At 51.4% G+C, this 14783-nt stretch overlaps 1 protein-coding gene across 1 annotated transcript; it reads left to right on the top strand.

The window, feature by feature from the left end:
• Nucleotides 1-5007: 5007 nt before the first annotated feature.
• Nucleotides 5008-11143, top strand: Slc45a3 (solute carrier family 45 member 3). The gene is made up of 4 exons (XM_035445677.1): nucleotides 5008-5390; nucleotides 6019-6804; nucleotides 7356-7621; nucleotides 9617-11143. Exons 1-4 carry the CDS (start codon nucleotides 5186-5188, stop codon nucleotides 10049-10051), a joined length of 1692 nt encoding a protein of 563 aa, XP_035301568.1. The 5' UTR covers nucleotides 5008-5185; the 3' UTR covers nucleotides 10052-11143.
• The last annotated feature ends 3640 nt before the right edge of the window (nucleotides 11144-14783 follow it).

The raw sequence follows: 14783 nt of genomic DNA, 5'->3' as shown, positions 1-14783 counted from the left end.
ATAATTGGCCCTAGAAAACCAAAGACTTGAGTGCTAGGTTGGAAGGTATCAAAGTTCAGTGTTCCATGCTGCCCCCCCTCACCCCCCCCACCGTCCCCATCTCAGTAGCCCAGGTAGAAATTTCCAAGGCACCTGTGTGAGGTCTGTAAGAAAGGACTCAAAGAGCAAGCTCGGTGCCTCAAGGCCCCCCGCCCCCTTTAAGGTATCTCCAAGTTTTCTACCATGCAGCTGCGCTTTAGGAGTGCAGTGTACCAAGTTTTATAAGGCAAGGCTCAGGGCATTTGTCTCCTGGGACTGAGGCAAGGGAATGGGCAGTAGGGCGTTGCGCTGGGACCCCTAGAGGATCATCTTGCTGCCAGCCTCCAGGGTGTGCTTAGTGTGGAACAAAGCATTGAATCCAGCCCACTTTGGAGGAGCGGGGATCCCTGCTCCCCTTCTCTCTGGCCTTGCCTGGGGTGAGCCAGGAAGGTTGACTGGGGTGATTACCCCCTTTCTTTGGCTGTGCTTCGGTGTGAGACTCTCCCTACCAGGTTTCTTTCTCTGGGAAGGTCAGTGGGTTGTGGTGAAGGATAGAGAAGCGTGTTCTGAGCTTCCAGAGGAACTCAGTCTGTGAGAAAGCAGCCCTCTTTGTGAGCGAGAAGGGAGGACACAGGGTCGCAGAGCCTGCGGGGTCAGTGTGGGGGCTGAGGCTGTTTGATGTGCCTGGGCGGGGTGTGGGGACTCCGGCATGCATAAAGACGCCATAGAATTGCCGTCTGACAGTGGCGGGGCGGGGCCTGTCCCCAGACTCTGCTGGCTGTGGTCTCTCTGTCAGCAGAGGGTCTCTGCTCCCCCTGCTCCACCTCAGCCTTGTGGGGTGGCAGGAGCCCCTTTGAAAGCCCTCAAAGGCCTCTTTATGTGGCCTCTGATCCTTCCCTCCCTCACTGAGCCATGAAGGACAGAGCTCACTTGGGTCACTTTCCTGTGCTTGGCCTCCACTCTGTCTTTTGAGTTTTGGACAAAGTTCAGGCCAAGTTTGTTCTGTGACTCAGTTTCACTTCCCTAGACTGCCTGCTGGGGGTGAAGTGGAGGCACTCTGGGCCCTCCCCGGGGTTCAGGCAGGCATCTCTTAGGTGAATTTGGCAGGAAGACTTTAAACACACACCTCTGCTGCATCCATTCATTTCTTTGCATGCACATTTGCCAGGTCCCTAGTCTTGCTGGGGTGTGTGTCAAAGAGTTGCCTGCCCTGGGCCTTGGTGCTGCATCTCGAGGTTCATAGAATTAAGAGTCCAGGTTTACTGACCCCCACCCTGCCTTCCAGGCTTTAATTCTGAACCCCATAGGGATGAGGAAGGATGGTTTAAGGGAGAGCTCCATGAAGGGTCCCAAAGGTTTCTTCTGGCTTTCTAGCTGTCAGGCCACGAGGACCCACAGAGGAGGGGGAAGTTTGAAGCTTGAGAGGAGGGGGAAGTTTGAAGCTTGAGAGGAACATCCGCACCTGCAAGGCTGCTCATGCTTGTCCTTCCTCCCTTGACCTGGTCAGCCTTCCTCTTCCTGACACCCCCTCTCCAGGTGAGCAGCTGGCTCTGCTGCTTGATCTTGTTTGGCAGGCCACGGTTTCTAGAAGTAGTGGGGAAAGAATCTGAATCTGAAAGTCTCTGAGATGGGGGAGTTAGGTCCTGTTACCCTGCCCATGTTCTTAGCTCCAAGAGGATGAGGGAGCCTGAACTGCAAGGAGCTATCATGATCTGTCTCTTTCCAGCTTTGATGAGAGCACACCAGGGTGGGTGCTGACACCGGAATGGTACTGGGTTTCTGTCTCGGTACCCAGGGCAGAGAGCTTTGTGGGTAATTCTGTCAGCTGGAGTCAGTGCATGGGGGTCTGAAGTAGGGTTGACAGACTTAGAGTAGGGAGGCCGCTGAGGAGGGTGGGGCATTGAGGATAAGAAAGTAGGGCTTTAGGGAGGAGGTTCTTTGGGGCTTAGAATGCCTTGGATAGTTCTGGACTCAGGAAAGTTGGGCTTTCCTGAAGAGTGCGCCAGAGCAGAGAGATGTGAAAAGAGGGCGGGCAGGCCTCAGCAACCAAAGTACAGGAGCCTGGGAGCTTGTCTACCCTCCACCCCACTCATTGCCATGAATTGTGTGTGCCCCTGGTCCAGATCCCAGATGCCAGGTAGAGAACCTCTGGGGTGCAGAGAGGCCGCCTGGGATGTAGGAGGATGGGGAAGGTGCTTGTATTCCTGTTTCCCCAATCCCTCTCAAAGAAGTGCCCAGAAGATTAAGGGAGACTGCCTCAGGGAAGGAAGGCAGGTGGAGTGGCCTGACTAATGGAGAAAGCGGGACTTGGAGAATGAAGGCAGGTTTATGGGTGAGGTCTGGCAAAGTCTCTATTTGCTCAAGGAGGACCAGGTCTCTTAAACCCAGTGCCGGAGAGTGCCCAGTCCCTCCCAGGCCGAGGGTGGGGAGTAGAATGGTTAGAAGTCTTTTGGCCCAGAACCTGCCCCTCTAGGCTGGGAAACTTTGCCTCTGAATCACTAGGGAAAGGGAAAGGGTCAAGTTGAACCCACAGTAGCCCAGCTAACGCTGATGACTGCCCAGTGCCTCCTCATCGGGACTGTGTGGCTCAGTATTTTATCTTCTTTCTTATGCCACCCTTTTATAAGCCCTACCCCTTACCAAAATGTAGGGACTTTGGGGAGGGAGCTGCCAGTGCCCAGATTTTATCTCAAGTCCTGTATTTCCTGGTCTTGTAGCAGCTGAACCCCAGAGAGCCAATATGGAGTGGATAGGCCTTACTCAGGTTGATAGATGGTGTCTGGTCTCTGTGAGGCACAACTTAGCACCTACTACATGCTTTGTGACACACAGAGCCCAACGAGGCCTGGTGTTCCTGGAGAAGATAAAGCTGGCAGAGGGTGTGTGCGTGTGCGCGTGCACGTCTCGACCCTCCCCATCAGGAGTAGCAGCTCGTCAGCACCACTTCTAGGATTGACTGGTGAGGAGTGGACAGGTATCCCAGGGGGTGTAGTGGCATGTTTTGTTTCCTGCTCCTCTTTTGGGATAAATGCAGGTTGGCAGGCTCTTATCTTTTCTCTCTAGGGCCTGCCCTCAGTCTCTTAGTACATTTCAGTGTTGATTTGAAATTTTTCCCTTTCCATCTTTAAAAAGTGTGTGTGTGTGTGTGTGTGTGTGTGTGTGTGTGTGTGTGTGATTAAACCCAAGGCTTTGCAAACCTTAGGCAGTTGCTCCACCACTAAGTTACACAAAGCCCCTCCTTTATTATAGGGGCTCACTATGTAGTTCAGGCTGGCCTCAAATTGATGATCCTCTTGCTTCGGTATGACAAGTGCTGGGACTAGGACTACCCACCATGCCCTAGTTTCATAGTTTGCATAGCAGGCAGCAGTGACGCCATTGCTGGGAAGCAAGACCTGGTGGTGACTTCCCCTGTGGACCCAGTAACTACGAGGGTCTGTGCTGTATACATCTGTGTGAGTGCCCCCCCCCAGGTCAACTAGGGAGTGATGGCATCTCACTAGCTCAGGGCTTGTTGGTGTCATCTCAGATGCAACCAATTATACCTAGGATGAGATCTAGGATCTTGTGCTATGAGGCTAGGGTTTAGGAATGGTCCCAGCTGCTTGTGACAGTTGGGCAGTAATATTTGGCTTGTACTGTCCCCCACCTCCTATGAACAATGAACTTGATGGAAAACTCAAGAAATTCTTGGGCTTAGGTTCACCAAGAGGAACTTTGTGCCTCAGTGACAGGTTGAAACCCCACTTAAGGAACTGTATCCCTTCTTCTTCCCTCTTGTCTCTGTCCTGGGGTTACTGTGTGACATGGCTCAGGGCCTGGAAGTGGAGAAGAGGAAGTGGCATTTTATTGTTTTATTTTTTAACAGGTTACATGCACACAGTTATGTGTGTACTGTATGTTCTTATTTGTGTGCGTGGAGGCCAGAGGTTGACTACTGGGTGTATTCCTTGGCACTCTACTTTTTGAGACAGAGTCTATCATTGGATAGCACCAGTTGGCTAGGCTGGCTGGTCAGTGAGTTACAGTGCTCTGCCAGGTCCACCCCAGCACTGGGATTATAGACAAGTGCAGCTGCATTGGCTTTTCTATGATGCTGGAGACTGGGATTCAGATCTCTCTCTCTGTCCTTTTTTGTTTTTGTTTGTTTGTCTGTTTGTTTGTTTGAGACAGGGTTTCTCTGTGTAACAGTCCTATAGAACTCCCTCTATAGACCAGGCTGACCTCAAACTCACAGAGATCAGCATGCCTCTGCCTCCCGAATGCTGGAACTAAAGGTGTGCTTCACCGCTGCCTGGCTTCGGAATTCGGATCTCTGTTTTTGTTTCAGGCACTTCACCAACTGAGCTGCCTGGCAGTATTTGTGTGTGTGGTATGTGTTCATGTGCATCCGTGCGCACAAAGGCCAGGGATTGATAATCAAATGTCTTCTCCTCTTGCTCTCTTGAGTCCCTGAAGGTGGGGCTCAAGGACTCAGCTGGATGGCCTTGGGGTCATCTTGTTTCCACCTCCCAGCCCTAGGGTTACAGATTCCCATTACCATGCCCAGCTAAAAATTGGCCGGGAATCCAAACTCGGCACCTCGCATTTGCACAGTAAGCGCTTTGCCCACTGAGCCACCTCTCAGCTCCAGAATTGTCACTTTTAACAAGAATTGAGCGGCTCATCTTGGGAAGTTGGAGAGAAAAGCAGACAGGTTGGGCCTGGTGGAGGGTGTCCAGCGCCACTCTTAGAGCCAGTCCCGAGTTTCTCCAAAAAGGGCAATTGTAGAGATGCTTCAAAAGACAGTAAGTGACATCTGCCTGGCCTTGGGGTCTGCTGAGGTTCAAATGTCATTTTCTCTTATTAATTATATCAATGCTAGACTAATATTAACATGAGCCTCCTGACAGAGTGGCTGGGTCGGGGCAGCTGAGTGTAGGGCCGCGTCACTGGCCTGCAAGTGAACAGGATTTCATGCGACTGACTGTCTTGCCCTTCTAGGATCTGACTGATGAGATGTGTCCCTATCAGTGCACCAGCTGATGTGTTAGCGTGGGATGAGATGCTGCACTGGATCCAAAGGGCTGGCAGAAATATGGGAGTCTGGCTGAACCCTAGGAAGTTTGGGGTAGCAAGAAGGAGAAGCCACGGCAGGGCTGAGCCAAAGCAGCTGTGGAGTATGTGAATGGCCCCTGGAGCCCTCACTGCCCTGTCCATCATGATCCAGAGGCTGTGGGCCAGCCGTCTGCTACGGCATCGGAAAGCCCAGCTCCTGCTAGTCAACCTGCTGACCTTTGGCCTGGAGGTGTGTCTGGCTGCTGGCATTACCTATGTGCCACCACTTCTGCTGGAAGTAGGGGTCGAGGAGAAGTTCATGACCATGGTGTTGGGTGAGTCGTTCCACCTTCCTTTCCTTCTGTTCTAGTACCTGTGGTGCATTTGGGTTGTAGCCTGGGGAGTGGCTCAGAGCAGCTGGGTGCCTGGTGGGAGGCATTACCTGTTCTCATTTACACCTCACAGCCCTTGTGGACAATCTACACACAAAGAAAGGGAAGCTTAGAGGAGGCCAGTTTGTGTCTTTAGCTCAGTGAGTGTCTACTGCTCAGTAGAATTGGGACTTCACTATGGTTTCCCAGCCTGGGGTCTCTTTCCTGGGCACAGGACAGGTGGTGTGGATTTCTGATGCTGTGAACAAACTCAGCAAGAGCCACCAAAGGCAAGTGGCTTCCCTCCTTCAAGAGAGGATGCCCTATGAAGATGCAGGCTCTAGGTTCTGGTTGTTTGTTGAAACCCTGCTGCTAGCCCACAGCAGACCTGTATCTTTGCCTAAGTATTGCTTCTCAGTGCTGCATGCCTGCCACAGTTTCCTCATCGGAAAACAAGGTGTTTATAACCAACATACTGAGAGGAGCCCTGTGAATGCTGACTGCTGGATCTTTCCTTACTGTGACATGTTGTTGTGCCATCCTTCTCAAAGAGCTTGTCCTGACCGCTGATTTGTGCTATTTGTCCTTGCAGGCATTGGCCCAGTGCTGGGCCTGGTCTCTGTTCCACTCCTAGGCTCAGCCAGTGACCAGTGGCGTGGGCGCTATGGCCGCCGGAGACCCTTCATCTGGGCTCTGTCCCTGGGTGTCCTGCTCAGCCTCTTTCTCATCCCAAGGGCTGGCTGGCTGGCAGGGCTGCTGTGCCCAGATACCAGGCCCCTGGAGTTGGCTCTGCTGATCTTGGGAGTGGGGCTGCTGGACTTCTGTGGCCAGGTGTGCTTCACTCCACTGGAGGCCTTACTCTCTGACCTCTTCCGGGACCCAGACCACTGCCGCCAAGCCTTCTCTGTCTATGCCTTCATGATCAGCCTTGGGGGCTGCCTGGGCTACCTCTTACCTGCCATTGACTGGGACACTAGCGCCCTGGCCCCCTACCTGGGCTCTCAGGAAGAATGCCTCTTTGGCCTCCTCACTCTCATCTTTCTCACCTGCATGGCAGCCACTCTGTTTGTGGCCGAGGAGGCAGTCCTGGGCCCACCTGAGCCAGCAGAAGGGCTGTTGGTCCCCTCCGTGTCATCCCGCTGCTGCCCATGCCGTGTGGGCCTGGCTTTCCGGAATCTGGGTACCCTGTTTCCCCGGCTGCACCAGCTGTGCTGCCGCACGCCTCGCACCCTGCGCCGGCTCTTTGTGGCTGAGCTGTGCAGCTGGATGGCGCTCATGACATTCACGCTATTCTACACAGACTTTGTGGGCGAGGGGCTATACCAGGGTGTACCCAGAGCCGAGCCAGGCACCGAGGCCCGGAGACACTATGATGAAGGTAAGTTACTTAGCTCTGGCGGGTGCTGCCCTCCAGAGGACGGGCCAGGGTTGGGAGATGCTCACAGCCTGGGCCCTGGCTGGTGACTATAACCCCGGGCCCCAGCTCCCTGTCAGTAAAAGAAAAAGGATTCATCTGTGTGGTGTAGCAACTCATGGATGTGGCTGCTATCCTTGTGGTCTCAGCAGGGTATCTAAGTCTACGAGGCTCCATTTCCACAGGGCTTTGCATTCCCTGCTTACTTTCCTAAGAACTCCCATGCCTTCTAGTTCAGGCATTCCACGGAGCTGTCTCAGAGCCAGTGTGGAGCCATCTTGTGGTCCTCACCCCCTCTTCCCTTACGCGCCTTGTCCTTTTTCCTTAGACCGACATAGACTATCTTCTCTGCCCTTAGCTAACAGCTCTGGCCACATTCACTGGTCACAGTCTAGATCCCATTGTTGTGGGCAGGTGGGGAGGGCCCTGGGGAGCAGGTGCCCATGGCCACGAGTCTAGTCTCTGTCTCCCCCAGATTGTATGGGGTTCTTAACCTACTTCTTCCCTACTCCCAGGCATTCGAATGGGCAGCCTGGGGCTCTTCCTGCAGTGCACCATCTCCCTGGTCTTCTCCCTGGTCATGGACAGGCTGGTGCAGCGGTTTGGCACACGGTCAGTCTATCTGGCCAGTGTGATGACCTTTCCCCTGGCTGCCGGTGCCACATGCCTATCACACAGCGTGGTCGTAGTAACAGCCTCAGCTGCCCTCACCGGATTCACCTTCTCAGCCTTGCAGATCCTGCCTTACACGCTGGCCTCCCTCTACCATCGTGAGAAGCAGGTAGTCTCATTGGCCAGGTACAGGGTGGGGGCGGGCTGAGCTGGTTAGAATGTGGTGTCTGACAAGAGATGTTTGAAGAGGCTTGGCTTTCTCTGACCAAAGGCTCCAGATGCTGAAGAAGTATAGATTAGATCCTAGGAACAACTTCCTGGCGTTAGAACTAGAAAGCACTTGAGTGGATGATTGCAGGAAGTACAGAGTCCCTTCCTAGGAGTCCTGGAGAGTAAGCATACAACAGAAGTCCTCTATTCTGAGCTATATTACTGAATCCAGAGGTGGGGTCCCTGGCATGTGGCTGCAGCAGATGGCAGTGGGAATAGCCTGGCCTTAGCTATTTCAGAGATGAGTTTGATCAATCCATATCCTGCTTGCTGCAAGATAGAGAAGCTTCCTGTCCATCTCCTTCTAGTCTGTCATCCCCTTTAATCCTCTCCGTATCCCTGTCCAACACCCCCCCCCCCGCCACTTTCCTCCTTTGCCTCCATTCTCTCCCTTAGTCCCTTCCATGTGTATCTGAGCTTGACATACTGACTTTGTTTGCCTGAGCAATAAACTGGTTTCCTGGCTCCTTGTTCAGCCAACACTCAGCAGCCCCTGCAGAGGGCCCTCTTCTGTGGGAGGCTCCTGACCTAATCAGCATACTCACCTTCTCCCCTGCTCTGTCCTCACTGAGTTTAAGGACCTGGGTTCAGAACTCTACCCTAAGGAGCACAAGTTGGTGTAGCTTAGGGGAGAGACTACAGGCCTTCCCTTCTAGAGTTTTCAGGGTTAGGAGAGACCTGGCCCTGGCCACAGCTAGTAGGCTAGTTTACTCAGCAGTAATTTGCAAGTGTGTGGAGAGGTGGGCTGGGAATGGGAACCTGGTCCCTCAGGCTTCTGTTGCCTATCTTGGAGCTCTGTGCTGGGACTTTAAAAGCTTCTGTCCAAAGATCAGGCATGAGTAGTTGTGGTTATGCCAGACCTAGCTCTCCTCTCTGAGAATTGTCTGTCCCTGGGGACCCCTTTAGTATCCAGCCTTCCTGTTCTTTCCCTGGGTGGCAGGCAGGAGAAAAGTGTCTGTAGAGGCCAGTCTCCAGCAGCAGCTGAAGATGATGGCTGGTCCTTTACCCTGTCTGACTGTCCCTTGCCACTTATTGAGCTATGGGATGGCTTGAGTTGTGGGCTTCTCTGGCCTGGCCTGCGTGCTCCTAGTTCTCTGGTGCAGCCAGCCCCATCAGACTCCTGGGCTCGACACTGCCTGGCACAAGGATCAGCATGGGATAAGACCTCATTTTGTCCTTCAGTGGGAGGGAGGCCCCAGGCTACTGGGGCCTAGGGTTGATGGGGTCAGGCAGATGCGTGCTCTCTTGTCTCCAGCAGCCTACAGGAATGAACTGAAAAGCTTCAGAGCCAGGCAGCTGAGCTGTGGAGGTCACCAAAATGGCCTTCCTGCTGCCTCTCCCTTCTGCAGGCCCAATTTCTGGGCCTCTCTGGTCAAAGGCCAGGATAGTGATGACCTCACCTTGGGCAGTATCTCCAGCCACGGTCTGGACCCTAGAGCAGAAACAGGACAGTGAAGACTTCCCTATGACCCAGGATAAAAAAGGGTGTTCAAGGGGTTGAGGTAGCCTGTGTGGGACTTGGGACTTTAGGAGTGCCTCTTTTGTGTTTTGTTTCTCTGTTCTGTGTCTTGCTTTTGTCTGTCCCTTTTTTTTTTTTTCTGTCTTTTCTTGAGGTTCTGCACTTTTCTCAATCTGTAGATCTGAGCTTGCTGACGTCTCTATTGTAAGAAAAGCTAGAGTAGACTTCAGTCTTCAAATTTGAAAGTTCTGCTTAGATCCGCAGCAAGTAGGGTTTCCCCAGTTTTTGGATTTTTTTTTTTTCCTGAAAGCCAGTTAGTTGCCTGGTTTCTTAGAGCCCCTGGGTCAGAGGCAGTGAGGAACTGTTCTCATATCTGGGAATCCCTGCACCTGGATACACACCTATCTTTGTTTCCTTTTTGCCCCTCACCCTCAGGTGTTCCTGCCCAAATACCGAGGGGACGCTGGATGTGGTGGCAGTGAGGACAGCCAGACAACTAGCTTCTTGCCAGGTCCTAAGCCAGGCGCTCCCTTCCCCAGTGGACATGTGGGCCCCGGCAGCAGCATCCTGGTGCCTCCACCTGCACTGTGTGGGGCCTCTGCCTGTGATGTCTCCATGCGAGTGATGGTGGGTGAACTTCCTGAGGCCAAGGTTGTCACTGGACGGGGCATTTGCCTGGACCTCGCCATCCTGGACAGTGCCTTCCTGCTGTCCCAGGTGGCTCCATCCCTGTTCATGGGCTCCATTGTACAGTTGAGCCACTCTGTCACTGCCTATATGGTATCAGCTGCAGGCTTGGGTCTGGTCGCCATTTACTTTGCTACGCAGGTAGTGTTTGATAAGAATGACTTGGCCAAATACTCTGTGTAGAATGCTGTAAGGCATTGAAGAAAGGGTCTGCCTCACGGAGTCTCATCCTAGAGGGCTGTGAAGCTGGCTTTTCGGGTCTGTTGTTGCCTAAGTGGGGTAGCTCTCTGCTGCCACCCCAAAGCAGTGAGGTGTATAGTTGCACAGATAGAAGCTGGGGCTTCACGCTCTGGCTTCAGAGTCTGGCTGGCCTGCGGCAGCTTCTCACATGAGATGAAAATTCAGGCTTGTACAGGTGCATTACCAAGACTTCAGAGTTAACAGCTCTCCTCCTGGTTGTCACCTTGGAAAGTTTTTTGGGGACCTGAATGAACTTCCCTCTAAGTCCCTTGTCCAGATTCTGCCTCTGTTGCTCTTGCATGGGAGTTTCTTGTAGGAAACTCTCCTCCACAGGGTTTGACAGGATGGAAGTTGGAAGGAGGAGCCCCAACGGTCAAGATAAAACCCTGTGGTTCACAGCACTGCCTTTCTGCTGAGTCCCCCACCCCAACCTGTTCTGGGAAATGGCTCAGCTTGTTGGCCCTTGTGTTGCCATCATGGAGACACAGGCCTTTAAATATTTAATTTATTTATTTAACACATTAGAAGTAAAATTCATTCCCAGCCTTTTTATGTTGTGCCTAGGAATTGAGTAAGGTGGGAGCCCCAAAAACTGGTTCCCCTAAAATATCTGATACTGCCAGACTACTCTTCTAAGGTGATAGTTATGGTCCCCAAAACTGCCTGGCCCAGTACCTGTCACCCTAATTGAGAGCCACAAGATGTCCCCACTGGAGACTGGGCATGGGGGGGGAGTGGAATGGGCCTCAAGGTCTCCACAGCATACCAAGTCCTACTTTCCTCTTGCCCCAGCTTGGCTCCTGACTTCCCACTGCTCCCTCTGAGAGAGGACCCATGAAGCGATTGCCCTTCCAACTCTATCCACTGGCTCCATGACCTCTCTTTGGGGGCTTTTGAACCCTAAGCACAAGTGTGGTTCCTTAGGCCTCTGCCCATTGCAGCCTCTGGGGCATATCTGTCACAGCCTGGGGAATCTCACACAAACTCAGGAGTACTCCCTGCCAGAGCCAAGGAGCTCTTGTCTAGGGGGGTGGATTTCAGTGCTGATTGCAATAATGTTGTGTCTTATTTATTTAGCAGAGTAAATATTTTATACTGTATGTGAGAAATCAGAATATAATGTTTATGGTGATGAAATTAAAAAGCTTCTTCTATGTTTACTTGGTGTGTGTCTTTTCTGAGTGGGAAGGGGTCGGTGATAAGATCAGCACCACTCTGTCCTGGGGACTAACTTTGGCAGCGTCAGTTCCACTTGCAGCCAGCAGATGGCGCCATGGACCATCACCCAGGAACAGGCATATGGGACTGGGGGTAGAGAAGAGTCTTAAGTGCGTCAAGGTGCAGCTCTCTTTCTCAAGAGGGTCACAGAAGATGGAGCATTCACAGCAAGGACACTAGAGTGTACCTGGCACACGGAAGCAGGATTTCAGCAGTGAGATGCAGTGACCTCACCCTTTCACGTCATACTTGGTCAGGTTCAGCACACATCAGGTTCAGCCCTTCCTGCCTTGCCCTTTCCTTGAGCTTCCTGTTCCTGGTACTCTCAGTGGTCAATATGGTAATACCCACAGGAGGGCTCATTTGACTTCTGGAAATGTTTTCCATGGGGCTGGACAAGAGATGATGGCTCGGTCGTTAAGAGAACATACTGTTCCTGCAGAGGACCCAAGTTCATTCCCCAGCACCTGTATTTGGCAGCTCACAAATGCCTGTGATTCCAGTTCCAGGAGATCGGACACCCCTCAGACTTCTCTCATACCCAGACATACACACGTGCACATAAACAATAATAAAATCCAAGCTGGGCGTTGGTGGCACACGCCTTTAATCCCAGCACTCAGGAGGCAGAGGCAGGCAGATCTCTGTAAGTTCGAGGCCAGCCTGGTCTCCAGAGCGAGTGCCAGGATAGGCTCCAAAGCTACACAAAGAAACCCTGTCTCGAAAAACCAAAAAAAAAAAAAAAAAAAAATCCAAATAAATGTTCTTTGCATTACTTAATTGTGAAAATTGTCAAACAGCCCTGAGTAGTGTGTCTGGTATAGCCAGAGCCCAGCTTCACAACACAAACCCTTCGATTTTCAGCTCCTCTCCAGGGATTATTTTTAAAAATTATAGCCAGACCATTTTATTTCACCTGTAAAACTTTGGTATGTAGCTCTAAGAAATAGGACTTCGGCTGGAGAGACGGTTCAGTGGCTAAGAGCACTTGCTGTTCTTTCAGAGAATCAAACTTCCATTCCCCAGCATCCACAAGCTCCTGTAACTCCAGCTCTAGGGCTTTGAACACCCTTTCCCCACCTCTGCAGGCACCCACATGCACACATGTGCACACATGAAATTTAAAAATAGACTTGTTATAACTACTTGACCATCATGCCATGCTGTCTAATGAAGCATAGACGAATTACTTTCCCCAGCTGCCAAAGGAGGGTCTTTTCCTGCTGTTCTTTGGTGTGGTGGTTTGAATAGAATACCCCCCATAGCTAATATATTTGAATACTTAGTCATCATGGAGTGTCACTACTTGAGAGGGATTAGATGTGACCTTGTTGGAGTAGGTGTTGTCTTGTCGGAGAACGTGTGTTACTAGGGGGTGGGAGAGTTGGGAGATGGGGTAGGAGCTTTGAGGTTTCTGAAGCTCAGGCCAGGCCCAGTGTTGCTCTCCTCCTGCTGCCTGGGAATCTGGATGTAGAACTTTCAGATTCTCCAGCACCATGTCTGCCTGCCTGCCACCATGCTTCCTGCCATGATAATGGACTAAACCTCTAAACCTGTGAGTGAGCCCCAATTAAATGCTTTCCTTTATAAGAGTTGCCTTGGTCAAGCCAGGTGGTGGTGCATGCCTTTAATTCCAGCCCTCAGGAGGCAGAGACAGATCTCTCTGAGTTCAAGGCCTCCCTAGTCTACAGAGTTCCAGGACAGGCTCCAAACCTACAGAGAAACCCTGTCTCTAAAGAAAGAAAAACAAAAATAAGAGTTGCCTTGGTCATGGCGTCTCTTCATAGCAAGGGAACACTGACCAAGGCAGGCAGTTTGAATAAGGCTTCATTTTATATACATTGCCTTTAGTGTCTTTATCATCTTGTTTACTGCATTCCTGAGTGTCCCCTTGATAATTCTTTTAAAGCTACCTTTATTTAAGAGCAGTGGGCTTCTCCTGCAGTTTTGTCCACATTCCCTTGGGCTGGCTGTTTCCTTGGTGGCACTTAAGCTTAAGATAGCCCCCTTTTGAAGCTAGGAAACAAGGAGGACCCTAAGAGAGACATTCAAGGTCCCCTGAAGAAGGGGAAAGGGACAAGATCTCCTGAGCTAATTGGAAGCATGGTGGGGGGCGGTAAGGGAGAAAAAGGGAGAGAACAGGAGGGGAGAGGAGGACAAGAGAGAGCAGGAAGATTTAGTCAGGGGAAGAATTGAGGAGAGCAAGAAAAGAGATATCACAATAGAGGGAGTCACTATAGGTTTAACGAGAATTCTGGCACTAGGGAAATGTTCAGAGATCTACGAGTTTGACCCCAACAATCTAAGCAGTGGTTGAGATACTTAAATGCCCTTCTCCGATAATAAGATTGATCACTACCTTATATACCGTCCTAGAGCCTTCATCCAGTAGTTGAAGGAAGCAGAGGCAGACACCCACAGCTAAACACTGAGCTGAACTCTAGAATCCAGTTGCAGAGAGGGAGGAATGATGAGCAAAGGGGTCAGAACCAGACTGGAGAAACTCACAGGGACAATTGACCTGAACAAGGGGGAGCTCATGGACCCCAGCCTGATAGCTGGGAAACCAGCATAGGGCTGATTCAGACCTCCTGAGCGAGAATGTCAGTTTAGAGGTCTGGGCAATCTATGGGACCTCTGGTAGTGGATCAATATTTATTCCTAGTATACGAATGGACTTTGGGAGCCCTCTCCACATGGAGGGATACTCTCTCAGCCTAGACACACGGTGGGGGAGGGTCTAGGCCCTGCCCCAAATGATTTGACAGACTTTAAAGATCCCTCATGGAAGGCCTCCCCCCTCCCCGCCGGGGGAGCAAAAAGGGGTTGGGATGAGGGGTGGTGAGACAAGGGAGCAGGGGAGGGAGAAGAAGCTGGGATTGACAAGTAAAAGAAGCTTGTTTCTAATTAAAAAAAAAAAAGATAGCCCTCTTTTTGTGGTACTAGGGATTGAACCTAGAGCCTTGGGCATTCAGGGTGAATGCTCTATCACTATGCTACATCCCCAGCCTTAAGATGCTCCCTTTTCCCTCACCCCACAAGCTGCTAATAGAGGGGCTTGATTAGATTCAGGGTTTATTTAGGTAAGGCTGTACTACAGGTGGGGCTGCGCCCTCCATAGGAATACATACCTTACTGCCCCAGTTCTTTTGGTGTTAATATTGATTAGTGGGTGGGTGGTGTAATAGACTTTCCCATCAACCTCCCATCTTAGCCACTGGTGATCATTGCCTAGATCTCATTTCATTAGATGTAAAATTACACGCTTCAGCCTCTCTGTCTGTCTGTGTCTTTCCTTCTATCTCTTGCTCCTCTCTCTCTCTCTCTCTCTCTCTCTCTCTCTCTCTCTCTCTGTGTGTGTGTGTGTGTGTGTGTGTGTGTGTGTGTGTGTGTGTGTGTGTGTGTGAGTGGTACTAAGTTTCAAACCTGGCACAAATAGCTGAAGTGCCTAATTAAT

Source organism: Cricetulus griseus, chromosome 5 (genome assembly GCF_003668045.3).
Source record: "Cricetulus griseus strain 17A/GY chromosome 5, alternate assembly CriGri-PICRH-1.0, whole genome shotgun sequence".
NCBI classification, from domain to species: Eukaryota; Metazoa; Chordata; class Mammalia; order Rodentia; family Cricetidae; genus Cricetulus; species Cricetulus griseus.
Note: the sequence above shows the minus strand (reverse complement) of the source record. Positions and strands in the feature narration are given on the sequence as shown.

Coding starts and splice junctions, on each gene's coding strand:
- Slc45a3 (XM_035445677.1), top strand. CDS start 5,186: ATGGCCCCTGGAGCCCTCACTGCCCTGTCCATCATGATCCAGAGGCTG. Junction 5,391..6,018: donor GTTCATGACCATGGTGTTGG/GTGAGTCGTTCC, acceptor TTGTCCTTGCAG/GCATTGGCCCAGTGCTGGGC. Junction 7,622..9,616: donor TCTACCATCGTGAGAAGCAG/GTAGTCTCATTG, acceptor CCTCACCCTCAG/GTGTTCCTGCCCAAATACCG.